The sequence below is a fragment of the Tupaia chinensis genome, unplaced genomic scaffold, assembly GCF_000334495.1.
Source record: "Tupaia chinensis unplaced genomic scaffold, TupChi_1.0 Scaffold139757_1, whole genome shotgun sequence".
Lineage (NCBI taxonomy): Eukaryota > Metazoa > Chordata > Mammalia > Scandentia > Tupaiidae > Tupaia > Tupaia belangeri.
Genome location: NW_006199637.1, coordinates 434,318 through 453,239, shown reverse-complemented (window position 1 = coordinate 453,239; position 18,922 = coordinate 434,318). Strand labels below are relative to the sequence as shown.

The window sequence follows — 18,922 nt, the reverse complement described above, 5'->3', positions numbered from 1 at the left end:
ATGGTGGATGCTGGTCCTTCATCATGGGGAGAGAGAGGGAGGATATGCCATCATCGTGGCAATATGGAGCACCTCATGTGTCCCCAAACCATCCCTCCAAAGACCTCCTTATGCCCACCATGATGCAGGCACTCTTGTTGGTCTTCACAATATCATTGACTCTTGCTCACAGTGTCTCTTGCTCCTAATACATTGCCACATCCCTTCAAGTCTTTAACAACAATATACAAAGCTCTCATTTCTTTCTTTCTCTTACCTTTTCTTCTCATTTGCTCTTACTGGATCCTTCTTGTCACCCCCTCCTTCCTGCCAACCCAACTCTAGTGGCTCCTAACCTGTCTCCTTGCAGCCCCTTGCTCCCCATTCTAATCTCTCATTCCACCTCCCCATACGCCGCCTCCATGAACTTCATCTTTATTGACTCCTTGGTGCCAGCAGATAGAGATGAGTCTCCTTGCTCTGGCATACAGGGTCATCCCCAGCCCACCATTCCTCCCGTGTAGCTCTCCAAGAGCCTTTCTACCCCTCCAGACTCCCGTGGACCTGCTATTCCCTGAATGAGAGCCTCATCTCCCCAGGTGCTGCTTCCGTGCATCCGTCCTGCAACCTGAAAGCAGCCTCTCTCCCACACCAGACCTGCTGGGTCTCTATCCTGGTCTGTGTCTGCCTCTGCTCTGAAGGGTGGGGACACGGCTTCCTCTGCACTGCCCACCTTCCATTGTTTTGTTTATTGAACTTGAAATAAACAAAGTCTGGCTATTTAGTCATTAAATTTAATTGAGAAATGAACAATAAATGTATTTAGTTTATTTCTATTTGTTTGCTTATTCATTTGTTTCATTTAAATCTCATTCTATTCTTTCACTTGGAGCACTTCAGGGCATGGACAATATTTCAAAAATCTCTGCGGCTCTCGTGGTGCCAGGCTTGGGATGTGGCAAGGGTTAGGGAGATAAAGAGTATCTGCCCATTTGCTGCCCAGTGGTGAGGTGAGTTTCTCTTCATTGATTCGGTGAGACTCTTCTACATGTGGGCGGAGAGAGGCTCCATACCATTTCCATTCAGCCAGCCAACCACATGCTCACTTAAAACCGACCAGGTGCCCACGATATGCCAAGTGCTGTTTCAGCGGCTGCGGAAGCAAGGTGAATAAGGCAGTGTGTGTGTGTGTGTGTGTGTGTGTGTGTGTGTGTGTGTGTGTGTGTGTGTGTGTGTGTGTGTGTGTGTGTGTGTGTGCTCCGCGGGCCCACGGGAGGGACGTGCAAGTCACTGTGTCAGTCCCCGAGGAAAGTGCTGAGGTGGAAGACAGCATGCCATGGTGGGGAACCTGGGAGCAATGACCTGAATCAGGCTGGGAAGCTTTCACGGAGGATATCTGAAGGCTGAGGGAGAGTCTGTGAGAGGAATGAGAGGGAAAGACATGGAGAAGGAGAGGTGAAGCATTTAGCAGCTGCAAGGAGCCTCGTCGTGTTGGGAACATTCACCATGTTCAGTTACTCTGAGGTGCACAGGTTGTTATTAGCGATGTTCTCCTTATATTTTATAAGACGAGAAATTGTTCCTTTTTTTTTTTGTCAGATTTGCTAGAGGGTGTGTACTATGTTGGCTAGAGAGGGACAGAGACATAGACATAGAGAAAGCACCCTTTAACGGGGCATGGTAACACTGCAATCCTTCTCCTCCATTTCTCCCTCCTTTCTGGATTTCGGGCATGCATTACATAACCTGGCATCTTTTCAAGACCCTGGGTCTGAGACTCGAACTGTGTGGACCATATGGAATCTAGCTGTCTTAGCCATCAGTCCGTAACACCCACTCCTACCTATTTGTAATTTTCATTAGTCAACATCCTTCTACCCACCCCCCTTCCCAATCCTTCCCAGCCTCTAGCAGTCATTCTTCATCTTTATAATTATTTGTGGTCATTCTTCTCAACTCCACGCGTGCTGGAGAACATGTGGTGTTTCCCTTTCTGTGCCTGGCTTATTTCACCTACCATAATGTCCTCTAGGCTTGCTCATTTAACCTCAGGTGACAGCAGTTCATCCTTTCTCATGGTGAATAGAATTCTGCCATTATACTCGCACACACATGCGCGCACACACACACACACACACACACACACACACTATATGTAAAGCATTTTTTTCATCTTTGATGAATGCTTAGAATGATTCTTTTGGGCTGTTGGAAAAGTCATGATGTATTTTTCTATGCAAAAATGTGCCATGACATTGCTGATGACCTGGTATATCTAGGATTTTATGAATGGAGTTGCGATTATTCCTGGGTGCAGATATCTTTAAGACACACCGATTTCCTTCCCTCGGCCTGGCCATCTGGCTGAGTGAACCCCCTGAACACAGGATGTGGTGTCCCAGTGCTTTTCTCGTGGCTTGTTACCCTGTCAGCCCCTCAGTGGTTCCTGAGGTCTGTGCATGTCCCTGTCAGGAGGAGGAAATCACGTTGGGTCAGCATAGCTGTCTTCATGAGCACCTGAGCGCCACGAGGGCAGGGCTTGTCATTCTTACTGGTGCTCCATTCCCACTGGCCACAGCAGTACTCAACACACAGTAGGCTGTAAGCAAATACAGATTGAATATCCCTTAACTGACATGCTCGGGACCAGAAGTGTTTCCCAAATCTGGCGATATTTGCATGTACGTAGTGAGACGTCTTGGGGAGGGGACCCAAGTCTAACTATAACGTTATGTTTATATACACTTTATGCAGATCGCTTGATGGTAATTTGATACAATATTTTTCCATTATGGCGTTTTGACTGTGACCTGTCACATGAGGTCAGGTGGGGAATTTTCCACTCACAGTGTCACAATGACACTCAGAAAGTTTGGGACTTTGGAACATTTTAGATTTTAGATTTTTGAATTAGAGATGCTCGACTTCTATCTGTTGAATCAATAAATGGTGTTTCCTGTTAAAAAAATTAAAACCAGTGCCAGGAATGATCCCATCTCTCTTTCCTGTGGATAATTGGGAAGAGTTTCTAGTACAGAACAGTGACTTCCTGTTACAGCAAAGGGAATCAGCCCCTCTAGACATGGGGCACGGGGCAAGGGGATTGTAATCATAGGAGGAGGACCCTTTGGGGATCGTGGACCAGGCTGTTTGGAGAACTTGAGCTTAGTGTTCTTGGAGTTGGGAGGCAATTCACTCCTCATCTGTAGCAGCTGCTCTGACAGTCCTAAGAAGTCCTAGCTGTGGGGCCTGGGGTGGGGTGTTCCTTTAAGACAGCAGTTTTCATGTGGCTGCAGTCTCCCTGGGGAGTAGATGGGCCCACAGGCAGAAGAGGGGGCTGAGCGCTGTGTTCCGACCCCCGGCCTGGCCTAGCCTGGGCTGCCGGCCAGCTTGTCCTTGTGCATGCAGGAGCTGCCTTTCCTGCAGCTTTGGTCTTCAGGCCAAGAGCCTCTGGAGGGCCACCTGCAGCCCTCCTGGGTCCACTGACTTGGCAGTTGCCCCACCCTGGGCTCCTCACAGGTTAGTATCTCTGGCTGTCATCTCTCATGCTGCTTTTTCTGCTCTGATTTTTGTTATTTTTAAATTTTAATTTACATTTAATCACAGTTATCTTTATAGTGTACAACATTGCTTTTTCCAGCATGAATACCGTGCATATCAGTCAAGATAAAGACATTACTATATACATTATCATCAGCAAATAGCTTTTCATTTTTTTGTGAATTAAATGTACTTTTTTTTTTTCCTTCCCCAGATCTGTTCGGGAGAGTGGGTCCGGAGGGAAGACTCCTAAATCTCCAGGTACGTCCTCCATGGTGCATTCCCCTTCTTCCTCCTGCCGTTGTTATTTGACTCTGAATTCCAGGGCTGGGTCATGGGAGCAGAATCTGGGCCGGAGGAGACCAGAGGGATCTCGTGTCTGAGCCCCGCATTTCACAGACAGGGGAGCTCAAGTTGCCTGAGGTCTTGAGCCGGAGGGTGGTGGCAGACCTGGCTCCGGCAGGCCGCGGCGATGACAGGCCCAGTGAGAGTGGGAAGACAAGCAGTGTTCCTTGGCTCCTGCCCTGCCGGGTGTGCTGAAAGACCCCGGCTCGTGTAGCTCTCAGCAACCCTGATGAGAAATGGTGCTGTCCCTGTGAGAGATGAGGGGACACACTGGGGCTCAGTGAGTGGGACACCCAGCCTGGTCTCAGAACACGGCTAGCAGACAGATTTGCACACAGGTCCACAGGGTTCCAAAGCTGGGCTCTCGACACACCGGGAGCTGCCCCGTGCTGCTGTCCACAGTCAAGGAAACTTCCTCTCCAGACAGAATGAGAATTGAAACCACATCCCACAGCCTTAGCAGGTCGCAGAGGTTCAGATGTCAGGGGGACAGGCCCAACCAGGAAGGGAAGAGAGGACGGGGGCAGGGAGGAGGAGGGCTCCTGTTGGGCCTGATGACTTACCTCTGTGGAGAGACAGCAGGGATGGACAGGAGTGGCCTTCGCTGCAGGGCAGGGGCTGTGAGGCCACAGATAATCCACAGGGGGAGGTGGGGTGAACATGGTATGCTGAACCTAGGGGCAGCTGCTGTGCTGACCGGCAGGAGTTGGGGGATTGGCCAGGGCCAGCTTCCTGGCAGGCTACGCTGCTAATCAGCTCAGCAGGTGGGTCAGTTGGCAAGGGGAAAGGCTATTGCCTAAGAGACCTCAGGTCAGGACATGAAGGCCTGGCAGAAACCTCTCCATGGCAGCTGTTTCTCCCCTGCTCCCGGGGCCAGGCTGCAGTGGGGTGAACTTGGGCAGTAGGTAGTGACCCAGTGGCACCCCGAATGCCTTCCTAAAGCTATCCCTGAGCATGGTGGCATGGGGGTTTGGGCAGGAGACCCAGTCAATAACTCCTCCCTCTTCTGGCTCACCAGCTAGCCTCTTAAGAACCAGGACATGGGACCAGCTAATGGCATAATGGTTATGTTGCTGGACTCCCATGTGTCGACCATGGTTCGAGTCCCAGACCTGGTGGCTTAAAACCCATGCCAGGCTTGTGTGTGTGCCTAAAGTCCAGAGACAATGGAGGAGAAGGGATTGTAGTGTGATCATCCCTCCTGGGGGGTGATTTCTTGTTTTCTGCCTCTCTCTGTGTCTCTGGTGAGTGTCTATGCCTTATAGCAAAAAACAAAACAAAACAAAACTCTAAAAAACGAACCAGGTTGCAGAGGCCCCGGGACAGGGGTAGGCTGTCATACACAGCTAGCTAAGGTGTTCCTTGGGGTGAGGAAGTGGGGTATAAGACAGCACAGTCCTTACGGGATTCTGACCCCCAGCTGTTTTCTGGGGGTGACATTGCATAGGAGAAACGTGCCTAGCACACGACAGGGGCCACGTGGCATCGTCTGAAGCTGAGGGCCTCCCCCAGTCTTGCGGCATTCCCGCCGTTGTTGCTCCAGCTGGGAGCCCCGACTGCGTGCTGCGTGCCCTCTGCACTGCTCCTACCTCTGGGCAGAAGGTCCCGAAGCTTGTCTTTCCCCTGAGCCCTCTCCTTCTCTCTGTATTAAGCAGAGAATTCCTTTTCAGAATGCATAAGCCGGGCAGAGGACTGGGGTGTCCTGGAGGCTCTTCAGGGACCCCAGACTCCAGATGTCCTTTCTAATCTCAGACGGCCTCAGGTGGAGACCCCCATCTCAGAGAACCCCTGGGATCAAGGATGTTTGCGAATGACAGACAATGGGCCTACCCTACCCTATCCTGCTCCCTCAATAAAGACGCACCTTTCAACTCCATTGTCTGGGGCGATAGAGAATGACAGAGGGATACTACGGATCCAATGTCATCCGGAAGTGCACAGGCGTTTCAGCAGTCACAGGCCGTCTGAAGGCTGCTGGGCCTCAGCGCTCCCGTCTGTGAAATGGGAGGAATAGACCAGTGTACACGAACTCTCTAGCCCCTTCCGGCCCAGCGCTTTCAGGCTGTGTCATAGATAATTGGTTGGTGGGCCCATTTTATTTTTTCTTCTCCTTAGGTACATACCTCCCAGGTAGGACACACTTACATTCTCAATATCTTAAATCTCTCAGGTGACAGATCGACCCTATTTCCTGCCCAGCCTTCTCACCCGCCCCCATCTTAGAATAAGTTGTGCAGTAATTGTTGATTGAATGAGTGAATAAATGGAGGATAGGTGCTGGTCTTCAGGCAGGCTGTTTGACCCCTGCCAAAGCCACTGTGTGGAGAATCTTTAACTTACGTCTTTCTCTATGAAGGGCCCACTGGGCAGGAGAATTGAGGGTGGAGGGCTTAGGCAGTAAAGTTCCATAATCGCAGGATCTGAAGCCTCAGGGGCAACCTGAAGCTCCGTCTCTGTTCTTGACCCTTCAGAGCCAAAACCTTTGGCTCTGCCTGTCAGAGACAGGTCTGCACCCGCTGAGAAGCCCGGCCTGCCACCGTCTCAGTCTGCTCCTGCACTGACCACCTTCTCCTTCGGCCATGCCAGAGAAGCCCGCCCCTTGCTGAAAGAAGAGGACCAGAAAGAGACCAGCACCAAGGTATCTGGGAATTGAGAGGAGGAGGAGGCCGGGCTCCGTGTGGACCCCTGCCTCTCCTCTGCCCACGCACGTTTCTACAGTGTCCCAGAGTGGGACCCGCTGTGGGAGGCGGCGCAGAGCCTTGACCTCTGCCTGAGCTCCTGATGGCCAGAGGCTGCAGATGGGTTTGGGGTGAGGGTCGAAGGCAGGAAAAGGAGCAAGGATGGAGAATGGGCAGGGGGAAGGCAGGGACTAGGTGAAGGGGTGAGTACAGGGGTTTGCGGAGGGGCGAGGGTGAGGAGAAAGGACAGGAGGGGTCCCACAGGGTTGGGAAGGAAGTGGGGTGTGGGCAGAGTCCTGAGGGGCTTAGGTGGACCAAGTAGAGTGATATGAACTAACACCCAAGACAGCAACTGAGCAGCGGCTGACTCAGGGCTGCCCAGCCAAGGCTGTCCTGACAGACTGACGGATACCTTGCCCTTCTACGGTGCCCTTGGGAGGCAGCTTCTCCTCTCAGGTGGTGAGTGACTGTGGTGAGGGACCCGTGTTCGTAGCAGAGATGCAGCAGTTCTTTTTTTTTTTTTTCAAAATATGTATTTAATTTTGTTTATTATTATCATTTTTCAATTTTGACTGGAGATAGAGATAGAGAGAGAGATAGAGAGAGAGATAGAGAGAGAGAGAGAAAGTGAGAAAGCAAGCCACCAGGTTTGGGACTTGAACCACGGTCAGCCATGTGGGAGTCCAGCCCCTTAACCACCACGCCACCTGCCTGCCCCAGAGATGCAACAGTTCTTAAGGCCTACTATACTATGTGCAGGCACTATGTCAGAGACTAGGAGTCTGTGGCCATGATGATAAGGTCCTGTCACCAGAGCCTGGCCACCCTAGAGAGGAGGCGAACATGCAAAAAAATGCAATGATAATTCAGAGCAGCAAAATGATCCCGTCTCCACCCACCTTGCCGCTCACTGCCATGGTCCCACCCTCGACCTTGGCGTTACGAACAACTTTACTCAGCCGGTATCTCAGTTTCAAGTTCCCCGCTGACTCTGGCTTGCCACCAACTCCCCTGTTCTAGCTCCATCCATCTAACAGCCCAGCTCCAGCTTTCGTTCCCTGTCTTGGATCGACAGTGTGCTCCTTGAAACAGAACCATTTCTGTCGGCGTGTTAACGCTCTGATACCGATTTCATATACATATGAGATGTAGTCACTGAGGGAGGCTGGGTAAAGCCTAGATGGAAACTCTTGGTTCTATTTTTATACCATTTTATAAGTCCTAAATTATTTCAAAATTAAGAAGTTATAAGAAACAACACTTAGAGAACCCTCTGTCCCCCCCAAACGGAAGCCGTGTGGTGCTACTCCTCTGCTCAAAACCTTCAGTGGTTTCCTGTGTCCTTCAGAGGAAAAGCCTAAATCCTCACCAGGGACGATAATGCCTAGTGTGACATGGATCCGGCTACCTCCTCCATCCCGGACCCCACCATTCCTCTGACTCAGCGCTCCAGCCGGGGTCCTCCCACTGTTACCCAGCCGTGCTCAGCTTAGCCCAGCCCTAGGGCCGGCCGCGTGTTGACTCTCTTTGCTTAAAAGTCTTCTCTCCTAGACATCCGGTGGCCTACACTCTCCCTTCATTTCTGTCTCCAAGTAAATTTCACCACCGCAGGGACTGCCTCTGGGTCTTCTTATCTTCTGTCCAAGTCTCCCTCTCTTTTTAAAAAAATTTTTAGATTTTTGCCTTCAGGCGCATGTGCTCATTGGGGTGGGAGGGTTCAGTGAGAGGGAAAGTGAGAAATCAGCCCCCAGGGGGGATGGCCATGCTGCAATCTGTTCTCCATGCTCCTCCCGGGATCTTGGGCACGCACTCACATGCACCCAGCGTGATTTTCAAGCCACTGGGTCCAGGACTCAAACCATGATCGGCTATGTGGGAGTCCAACAATGTAACCACTACGCCATCTGCTGCTCCCACCCCCCCATCCAAGTCTTAACCAGGCTTGACCCTGTTTAGCCTCTGAGATCAGGTGCATGCAGGGTGGTATGGCTGTAGACTGGGCCTTCTTACTTAAAGGAAAGCCCCACTGTCACCCTGTCTCCTTACTTTGAGCACATTTTGCCTGATGTTGAGATGGTCTGTTCACTGTCTGATGACCCCCCACCATGAAGTTGTTTGGGGACTCTGTCCTTTGTGCTCACTCCCAGAGCAGCGGTTGGCGTGCAGGTGGTACTCACAGCTGTGCTGATTTAGTGACTGCAGGTACAGGACGTGTGATTGGGCCCCAAGGCTAATGGAGTTTGTCTCGACCTTGTGTCAGATCCAAGTCACCATCTCCAAGTCTGCACAGGAGAAGATGCGGCTGAAGCAGATGAAGGAGATGGAGCTGTTCCGGAGGGCCAAGGAGCCGGACAAGGAGAGGGAGCTCGCTTCCCAGAGCCTGGGCTCCCGGAGAGCCTTAGTGAAGGAAGGTACTGGGTGCCGGGGCGGGATCCCCTCAGGCTGGGGACAATTCTTGCCCAGCTCCTGGGTTTTCAATCCTCCCAAAGAGAGGCTGCCCATAGTCTCTTACCTTCCTCATCCTGAGAGTGGCCAGGGAGCCACGTCCACATTCTTACAGCCTTCTGGTGTCCTGTTTCTAAAGAAGGACCCTGGGTCCAGGGCCAGGCAGGACCAGCTCAGTCTCGGGACTTCCTCTGCCTCCACAGGCCTCCTCCCCCTCCGGGGCAGTGGGACCCTCTCGGTGCCTACTGGGCTGAGCAGTCCACGCAGAAACAACGTCGGCGTCATCCTGAGGAAGCGGGCCAACCGGTCCTCACTGCCCAGTATCCCCGTCAGCAAGCAGGAGCCCAGCTTTGCCCGCCATGCTTCAGGTGGGGCCCAGACCTGACCGGGGAGGGGCATGTGTCCCTCCTCCCATGCTGCCTCAGAACACTCTGGGACATAGCAAAGGTGATGTTGGCTAGAGGGCAGCCCAGGGTGGCGGCCACTTTGCCAGAGAGAGAAACATTGTCTTGGCTTCGTGATTGTCTATGGGCCAGGCTGGGGATCGCCACTGGAGGATATCACAATGGAGCTGTGGAGGGCTGGCAGGTGTCCCCAGCCTGTGACATGTCCTAGAGGAGTCGCCAGACCAAAGATGCGGGGGAATGACATCTAGGAAAGTAGCTGGAAACAGGAAGAGGCAGAGAGGGTTCTGGAAGACTTGGTGGCTTCCTATAACATCAGGGCTGGATAGGGCTGGCTATACCCTGGATGTCATCTGCTGAGTGACAGTGGCCGAGCTGAGGAGAGAATACCTCAAGATCTCCTTTATGTCTTGGTTTTCATTGAAGGGTCACCTCAAGTCAAACTAGCCCAGGACCTCCTGAATATACTGTAGTAGATCTCATCCTGGAGAAGGTGAACCTCCCAAGGAGACAAGCCAGGAAGTGAGACGTGGTAGTGGCACCCCCCTCCAGCTCGTCTGCACCTTTGATGCCTCAATGGTGTGATTAGGGAGTTGAAGTAGACAGATGGCATCTATCATGCCTTTCTGTTCTAGGGTTTTATGATTTTAGCATCTGTCCACAGGGAGGGGAGCCTAGGAAACATGGTCTGATTTTTCCGTAGCATCCCCGTTGGTTAGGTCAATCTCTTGACCATATGGGTGCTGGCTCATGACATTGTCTCATCCATGCGTTTTCCTGTCCCTGCCCTTCTCCAGCCCCTTGCCCTTGGACCACCTCCCTGCTTGCGGGCATTTTCACAGAAGCATAGATAGTAGGAGGGAGGGAGAAGCTGAGAGGGTAGGAATGAGGTTGGTCACCACCAAAGTGAACAGGGAAGCCATTCACTGACAGATCTCAGGGCCTCCCCTGGCCACAGACAGGGTCTATTGGAAGTGAGTCATTGACTTGGTGAGCTTTGTCACAGGACATCAAACAACATGTCACCACCAGTTGTTTAAAATGAACCAAGTTGGCAATGGTGGGAATCGAGAAAGCCCATGAAAGGGGGAGAAAGAGGTGGTCTCCTTGGATCTGTAGAGTGAAGCCCAGTTGCTGGCTTCTCAGCTCTCTCCAGCCCTTCTCCCTGTTCGCCCTCCCCGTCAGGTGGGCTCACACTGTGAGCCAGGCCTGTGTGGTACAGGGTGGCAGAAGCAGCCCCTCGGAGCTCTCACCTGTCCTCCCGTGAAACTGCTGTTCGTTTCTTTTCTGTGAATGCAGCTAACTCGTTACCTGCGGTGCTCACACTGGGGTCTCCTGAATGGGAAGAGGAGTTGGAGGAGATAGAGCTTAGAGCCCTTAAGGAGTTGAGGCCTTTCTCAAACCCAGAGCTGGGGTTGGTGGATGCCCTCCAGTGCCTCAACAGCAGCGACTGGTGAGGAGACCTCGTTCCCTGTGCGTGCTAGGGTGGGAATGAGGGATGGGGGCCAGGCATGGGGAGACACAGAACAGTGGCCATTCCAGGGCTTTGGTACAGTGGAGGGGGAGTGTGTGTGCGTGTGAGTGAGCATGTGTGTAAGCACGTGTGTGTAAACATGCATGTACGTGTGTGGTGTCCCTGGCTTCCTGGGAGCGCCTGGGATGCTCAGAGTGGCCCTGTGTACTGCTTGGTGACACACAGAGCTTGGCATGGTGAGGACGAATTGACCTCCCAACACAGGCCCCTGGAAGGGTCCCAGCCCACTCATTTCCCTAAATAAGCGTAACCTGCTTGGCGTTCGTCCCACCGCACCGGGGCACATGTCATCAAGGTCATGAGCAAAAGCCATGACTTGGTCCAGGACACTCACTGGAGTCCTCCTCAGATTCAGCCTTCACTTTGTGTCAAGGATCCAAACAGGTCCTGGGGTGGGCTTTGACCCCGGCACTGCCAGAGCTGAGGGCTACGAGGGGCCCCACAACACAGCTTACTGAAGGCCAGGGTGTTACCCTGGGAAGCCCTCTTTACAGGCACAGAATCACACCTGCTGTGGGGTGGGGTGGTGACACGGGTGCCCCTGGCCTGCAGAGCGGGGCCTACCTCCTCACCTTCGTGTGACGGGGCCTGGACTTGCTTCTCAGGCAGATGAAGGAGAAGGGTCTGGTGAGCATCCAGCGCCTGGCGGCCTGCCACTCTGAGGTCCTTGTGGGGAGGCTGCACGACGTGTCCTTGGCGGTGACCGGGGAGGTGAGGCCCCCATACAACCCATGTCCTGGGCACTTTGCCCCACGGCCACTCTCCTGTCCTGGGGCAGCTGCTCCGTGCCGGTTACATGGCAGCACGAGGGGCCCATGGCTCCCCAGCTTATTTCCCAGCCCTCAGTCACTGAGGCAGGCATCCATTCCTCAGACTGGAAAACTAAGGCCCGGGGTTTCCTTATTTGAAATCTCTGACAAATGAAATAAGTAGAATCCTGCGTCCCCACTTGCCACCTCTGCATTGTCCTCTGCTCAAAATGCCAGAGGAGTGGTGGAGTGTTCTGGGCTAGATCTCCAAATTCCGGGCACTTGTAGCATTTCCCAGGGCCTTTCTCCCATGGGACTGAGACTTGGCCTGGGCTGGGCACAGAGAGGCTGAAAGATACATTCCATCTCACGCGGAGGCCGTGCCTGGCCCCTGGGAATGGGCTGCCCCAGTGTGGGTGGGGAGGTGGCTGAATACAGAGGACGCTGAGTTCCATGCAGGGCCTGGGCTGTTTGAGCTCTGTGCCTTCCTGTGTGTGGCCGTAGGGCTCTGTCTCTCCCTCTGTAAAGGGAGTGTCACTTACCTACTACCCAGGGTAGTCATAAAGATCACGAGAAACATTTTTTGTACAAGTGCCCTGAAGCCCAAGCCTTGTCCGTATTTCAGGTGACTAGGATGGAACCAGCGATTCTGAGGATAACAGAATGGGACTGTTGTCCAGAGCTGCTATTGTTTTCATCCTGTTCCCTGGGGGGTTCCAGAGCCCTTGGTGGGGGCGAGCAAACCTGGAGGTCCCCTCTCTTCTCTGTCTCCAAGGTCACCAACCTCCGCTCCAAGGTGTCCCGCCTGGCCATCAGCACGCTGGGAGACCTCTTCCGGGCCTTGAAGAAGAACATGGACCAGGAGGCGGAGGAGATTGCCCGCTGCCTACTCCAGAAGATGGGGAACACCAGCGAGTTCATCCAGAGAGCGGCCAGCAGGTCCCTGGGGGCCATGGTGGAGAACGTGAGCCCTGCCCGCTCTCTGGTGGCTCTTACCTCGGCGGGAGTCTAGTATGTGGCTGCCAGAGGGGATGGGGTGGTGGGGGGCGTGAGGCAAAGAGAGAAGTTCTGGGTTTTGAAAGGAGGAGGGACCGAGGAGAGAAAGGGATGTGGCAGAGGGCAGGAAATGGAGACTGCAGAGAGGGCCCTTGGGAGGCTAGAGGCCAGAGTGACAGGGTCAGAGATCAGAGTGGAGAAGGCGCCCATCTCAGGCTCCACCGCAAGCATCATCCACGTTGGCTGGGGATGAATATGGCTGAGTCCTGGTGGGCTGCTTCTCCACCTTTCTGGCCTGCCTGGTGCCCACGAGGTGAGCTCCGGCTGGAAGAGGACAGGTGGAAGGCCAGGAGCGTGCAGCTGCGTGGTGATGCCCATCTGCCCACGCGGGACAGGGCTGTCAAGGCAGCCTGTGGGGTTGAGTGTCCAGGAGCCCCTGCCACCTCCCAGGCGCGCCCTGCTTCTGTGGGCCGAACCCTGGGCCTTTGGAGAGCAAGGCTTGTAATGATCGGCGTTCTCCTGGGGACGCGAAGGCATGGGCTGTGGCTGGAGCCTTTCTGCAGCCAGGTGTGCTCTCCCCTTAAGTCAAAACCAAAACCAAAAGTAAAAATCCACAGGCACAGCCCAAGTGCTTTCTCCCACAGGGCCAAGAACCTCTCCACTCCTGTAAGCCAATCTCCACACTGATGCAAGAGGCTTCTCAACAGTCCCAGGGCCCGCCCTTACCCTTCCCTCCAGCAGACGTTTGCTAAGACTGAGCTCTGGAGCTGTATTGCCTGGGTTCGCATCCTGGATCGTTACTGTGCTGCTCCGTGCCTCAGTGTCCCCATCTATGAAACGGGGACAATCATAGTGTCTTCCTCGTGTGTTTGTTATGAGGAAGAAATGATTCATGAAGCAGTACGCAGAACAGTGTCTGTCTCAACCTATGGCCGTAATTAACTTGGGAGACATTAATTGTACTTTTTTTCTGCATTCCTCCTTTTACCTCAACGTCCTCACTGAGAATGATGGTGATAATAGCAGCTGATGAGGCTAGTGTGAGATATCGGGAAACAGGTGCTCAGCTCTGCCTGGTGTGGGGGGGAGGCAGCTGATCATGTCAGAAAGAACCAGGGTGGGGCCCCAGATACTGTAGTAATTACGTCACTGGACTCCCACATCACTAATCACAGTTCAAGTTCTGGACCTGGTAGCTTGAAACTCGTGCTGGGTGTGTGCACATGCATGCCCAAGATCCCAGGAGGGGAATGGAGGAGAAGGGATTGTGGAGTGGCCATCCTCCCTGGGGAGGGGGTTGATTTCTTACTTTCTGTCTCACTGTCTTTCTCTCTCTCTCTCTCTTCCTGGTGAGTGTGTCCCTAAGGTTAAAAAAAGAAAAAAGCAGGGTTGGGTGTCCTCAGTGAACCCCAGACTGAATTTTACATTAGAATGCCCTGAGGATCTTGGGATTAGCAGATGGTGTAACGGTTCTGTTGCTGGACTCCCATGTAGTCAACTGCAGTTCGAGTCTCAGACCTGGTGGCTTAAAACTCACACCAGGTACATGTGTGTGCATGCCCAAAATCCTGAGAGGAGAATAGAGGAGAATGGCTCATGGTGTGGGCATCCCCCCTGGCCATCCTCCTTGGGGGGAGGAATGATTTCTTGCTTTCTGTCTCTTTGTCTCTCCAGGGAGCACGTGCCCTATAGCAAAAATCAGGAAAAAAAAAAGCAGCCCTGGGGTCTTACTAAAATGCAGATTCTGATTCAGATGCTATAGATGCTGGTCCCTGGACTGACTGGGTAGTGAGCGTCCTGATGTGTTCTACTGGGTGGAACCCTGTGGGTACAGGGCCAGCGTTGCCTGATGGACTGTAGACACTGGGGCTCTGCTGAAAGAGGTGCCATCTTAACGGGTTTCTGTGATGAGTTCTGGTTTCCCTTCTTGGGTCACCAAATTGCCCATCAGTCTGTCTCCTTTCCTTCTGTCTCAGCTCAGTGCCCAGGCATGCGCCAGCCCTCAGTGGGACACTGGTTTGTAGCAGAGAGGGAGCTGGCAGCCTGGTGGAGGCTGCATGGTGCGAATGCGCTTCCCAGTGCTCAAGGACAGGGCCACCCCAAGGAGCATCTGATTCTGTCTGTGGGGCTGCGGGAGGAAGAGGAGGCATTGTCTGAGTAGGATTTTTCAAGGTGGAGGAGAGATGGGGAAGCGTATTCAGATAAGAGGAAGAGCATGCACTTGGGAAGACCCCCATGAAGGCTAAGCACATGGGGCTTGTCTGGGAAACAATATGGAATTTTTTCTTCTTGTTTTGTCATAGGACATGTGCGCTCTCCGGAGAGAGAGAAATAGTGAGAGGGAAATTAAGAAGTTACCTCCCTGGGGTGGGGGGCTGCACTGCAGTCCCTTCTCTTCCATTCTCCTCCAGGGATTTTGGGCATGCATGCACACTTGCCTGGCGTGACTTTCAAGCCACCAAGTCTTGGACTCTAACCAGGGTCAGCCATGTGGGAATCCAGTGCCTTAACCACCATGCCACCTGCGGCCCCATGACGTGTAGCTTCGCAGGGCCCTTCCTCCTCCCTCTCCAGTGTTGCCATCATCACCCAGCGACCAGGAAGTGTGTGTCCTTTCCACAAACTCTCCCCTCGGCCCCCACAGGATGTTTTGGAGCCCCTAGCTGCCATGAAACACTGGTCTATAGTTTTAAATATGGGGTGGTGTCCCCAAGTCACTATCCTGTGACTGATTCCTTTGCCATCATGTGATTCCTTTCAGCCACAGAAACCCCTTAGTCCGGAAGTGCACTGCTGAGCACCTCTCGGCCGTCCTGGAGCAGATTGGCGCCGAGAAGCTTCTTTCGGGCACCAGAGACAGCACAGACATGCTGGTGCACAACCTGGTGAGGCTGGCGCAGGACTCCAACCAGGACACCAGGTAGGGCAAGGCCAGGGGCTGGGGTTAGATAAGGCCAGCAGCCATCCCCACTCAGCAGAGACAGATGCATGGAAGTGCATCCTATCCTTTCAGCTGGCATCTCGTCTCGCCCTAGAATCACCCATGCCCGGTTGAGAGAGTGATCAGCACCCCTGCCTCCACTTTCTCCCCTCCCGTCCTCCTAACTCATGGCAGTGTTGCTCCGGTGTCTATCCTAACCCTGCTTCATCCTCTGTGAGATGGCTCGGTCAGTTTTAAATAGAGTTACTTAGTGAGCATTTTTTATGATTGTGCAACATAGCAGTGAATAACAGAAATGAAAGCCCTACTGTCTTGAGCTGACCTCCTAGCCGAGGGACACAGATAATAAAAAAATAGGTAATGATGACAATTTTAGGTACAGTTAAGAGATATTAAAAAACCCATAAAACCAAGATGCAGCAGAGAATGGGGTATGAGTTGCGTCCCACTGAGGGTGGGAGGTCTTTTTAGAGTGACATTTGAGTTGAGAACGGAATGGCTGAATGGAGTCAGCTCCCTGACGACCTGGAGTGGGAGGTCGCATGTGAGGCGAATGGTACCAAGGCCCCTGGGTGAGAGTCAACTGGGCGTTCGAGGCATTGGCCTGCCAGGCTGGGTGGAGCTTGGTGAGTGAGGAGAGTGGTGGACAGCCCTGATCACGAGGGCCCAGGGCCAGGAGTTGGGATTTTAGTTTCTTGTTATCAGAAGCCACAGGAAAATATTTTAATAGGAGCATGAGGAGAGTGGGAGGGTCTGATTATCTCCAAAAGCTAGAGCTGGGGTCCAGTTGGCCACAATCCCCAGATCACGGCAAATTATCACCATGTCTGTTTGGATGTGAGTGTGTCTAGTGCTCCCATCCCCACTGCCGCTGGAGACTGTGTCACCCTTGACTTGACTCCGGGGCCCTGCTCCAGTGTGTCGGTGCGTTCACATGGGTACACATGTCTGAGGTGCGTTCACATGGGTACTCATGTCTGAGGATGCCCTCTGGAGGAACGCGGTGCCCGTCCAGCCTTCCGCTCTGCACTGCTGCCAAGACTGCTGCACTTCACCTCCACGCACGTCACCTCCACTGACGGAGTGGGTGGGGATCCTCTGGGAGTATGGCAGGAGCAGGATGTTGGGTGGGGGCTGAGGCTGGCGGGGTGCTCTCCAGTGGGGCATTCCTCCCGCCTCCTTCCTGCCAGGCTGGGTGCCTACGTCCTTGCAGCCTTGCCCGCTGTAGTGATACCCGGATTTTCAATACTTACGGCTAATGGGCGAACGTGGCAGCTCACTGTCTCTCAGGCTGTCTTTTTGCCTGATTACTAACGAGTCCAAGTGCTTCTTTATATGCCTGCTGCCTTTGAGTTTTAAAAGAATTTCTCTAGCGCTAATGGAGGAGTGATAGGAAGAGAGGGGCAAGGATGGAGGGACGCCAGGTAGATGGCTAGATGGTTAAGCCATAGCGCAGGGGACAGGGCTGGAGGATCAGACTGAGAGCATGGAAGGTGGCTCTGTGTGTGTGTGCATTTTAAAGTTTTTGCTATAGAGTGTGTGTGTTCACTAGAGATGAGAGAGAGAGAGACAGAGAGAGACAGAGAGAGAGAGAGAGAGAGAGAAAGAGAGAGAGAAATCACTCTCTAGAGGGGATGGCCACACCTCAGTCCTTTCTCCTCCATTCTCTTCTTGGGATTTTGGGCATGCATGCACACATGCCTGGTGTGATTTTTCAAGTCACCAGGTTGGGGAGTCAAACCACATAGCTGGCCATGTGGGATCCAGCTGCCTTAGCCTCTGCACCACCGGCTGGCCCACATTTGGGTATATTTTGAAGGCAGAGTGTGTGGTGAGGATTTCAAAGAAGAATCAAAGATGGTGCTTAGATTTTTGTTTTGTTTTTTAAATTTAATTAAAAAAATGTAATGCCACAGGGTGCATATGCATGCACAAGAGACTGGCAGAGAGAAAGAGGGAAGGAGAAAGAAAATATCCGTCTCCTTAGAGGACCTAGCCATATTGCAGTCCCTTCTCCAGTTCTTCGCCTGTCAAGATCCTGGGCACTTGCATGTGTGCCCAGCATGTTGTTGCTGGGGTGGGATTCGAACCCCTGGTGGGCCATGTGGGATCCCACCTCCTCTGCACAGCACTCGACCGTTGTACTATGGGACCGGCCCCTGCCTAGGTTTTTAAGCTGAGCAACCCTGTGGATGGTAGTGGCATTTCCTGAAATGGAGAAGTAGAGGCTTAGATTTGTGTTAATTGTTGGTAGAGGATGAAAATCAAGATCGAACTTCTCTCCGGCCAATACCCATCTCCATCCTGAACTCTCTTATGCTGGATAATGATGACTACTTTCAGTTTCCTTCCTGGAGCCCTGTGGTTCCTGGTTTCCAGGGCAGGGCCCTCTCCTGGTTCTCCTGTCTCTCCGTGGTCATTTCTCCACCTGCCTGCTGCCTGAGTACGGGTGGCTGGGGAGGATCTCTAGTTCTTAGCTGCCTCTTCTAGTTTTCAGTGCTCGTAGCCCCTTGCACTTGCCAGCTCTGGTGCTTCCCAGTCTTTTCTCCAGCCCAGACCCTTCTTTGAGCATCAATCCCACATGTCTCCAGGGGGCCCATTGCAGGGTGTGCCACTATCACCCTCTGTGCCCTTAGCGTCTCCAAATGAGCTCATTGCTGTCCCCCAAGCCCGATTCTCCGGCTGTGTTCCTTCTATTGTAGGGTGACTTACCAAGTCACCCAAGATGTAAAATGAGTCCTCCCATATTGCATGATTCTAGCATGCACACATCTCTCCACCCTCCCACATTTTAATTTCTTTGAAATTGGCATGTATCTTATAACCAGAGGCATCTCAGAGTTGTCATTGGCCCAGCAACAATTAAGGGTTGGGTTTTACTATCTGCATGTTCAAACTTGCTTATCGTTGCACATTGTATAAGGGTGTGTGTGCTCAAAAATCCCAGGAGGAGAATGGAGAAGGGACTGTGGCATGGCTCTCTCTCCTGGGGGGTGATTGCTCCCTTGCCCCTCACTGTCTCTCTCTCTGGTGAGTGTACACACCCTCTGGCAACAAAACAAAACGAAAACCAAAAAATAAAAACAAAACCCCAGAACAAAACAAACAAGTCTTAGAACTATTACACTTTATTTGGTATTGAAATTTAAAGTTTCTGTGTATGAGAAGAGACCTGGGGATGCAGCTGTGGCGCATCAATTAGATGTCGAAGAAGCAAATGTTATTGTTAAAGAAATGACAAAACTTGCACATAAGAAGCTGCTTACAAGTTGTCTATACATTCTGATGGTACCTAAAATGTTGATGCACAG

The 18,922-nt window shown here is 52.7% G+C and overlaps 1 protein-coding gene across 1 annotated transcript in view; it reads left to right on the top strand.

Moving 5' to 3' along the window:
- TOGARAM2 (TOG array regulator of axonemal microtubules 2) overlaps nt 1-18,922 on the top strand; it is a 69,698-nt gene that overhangs the window by 30,230 nt on the left and 20,546 nt on the right. The window contains 8 exon segments of the mRNA XM_014593098.2: nt 3,734-3,780; nt 6,336-6,502; nt 8,803-8,953; nt 9,191-9,355; nt 10,691-10,844; nt 11,531-11,636; nt 12,450-12,685; nt 15,432-15,590. Coding sequence (XP_014448584.2) covers nt 3,734-3,780; nt 6,336-6,502; nt 8,803-8,953; nt 9,191-9,355; nt 10,691-10,844; nt 11,531-11,636; nt 12,450-12,685; nt 15,432-15,590 — 1,185 coding nt within the window.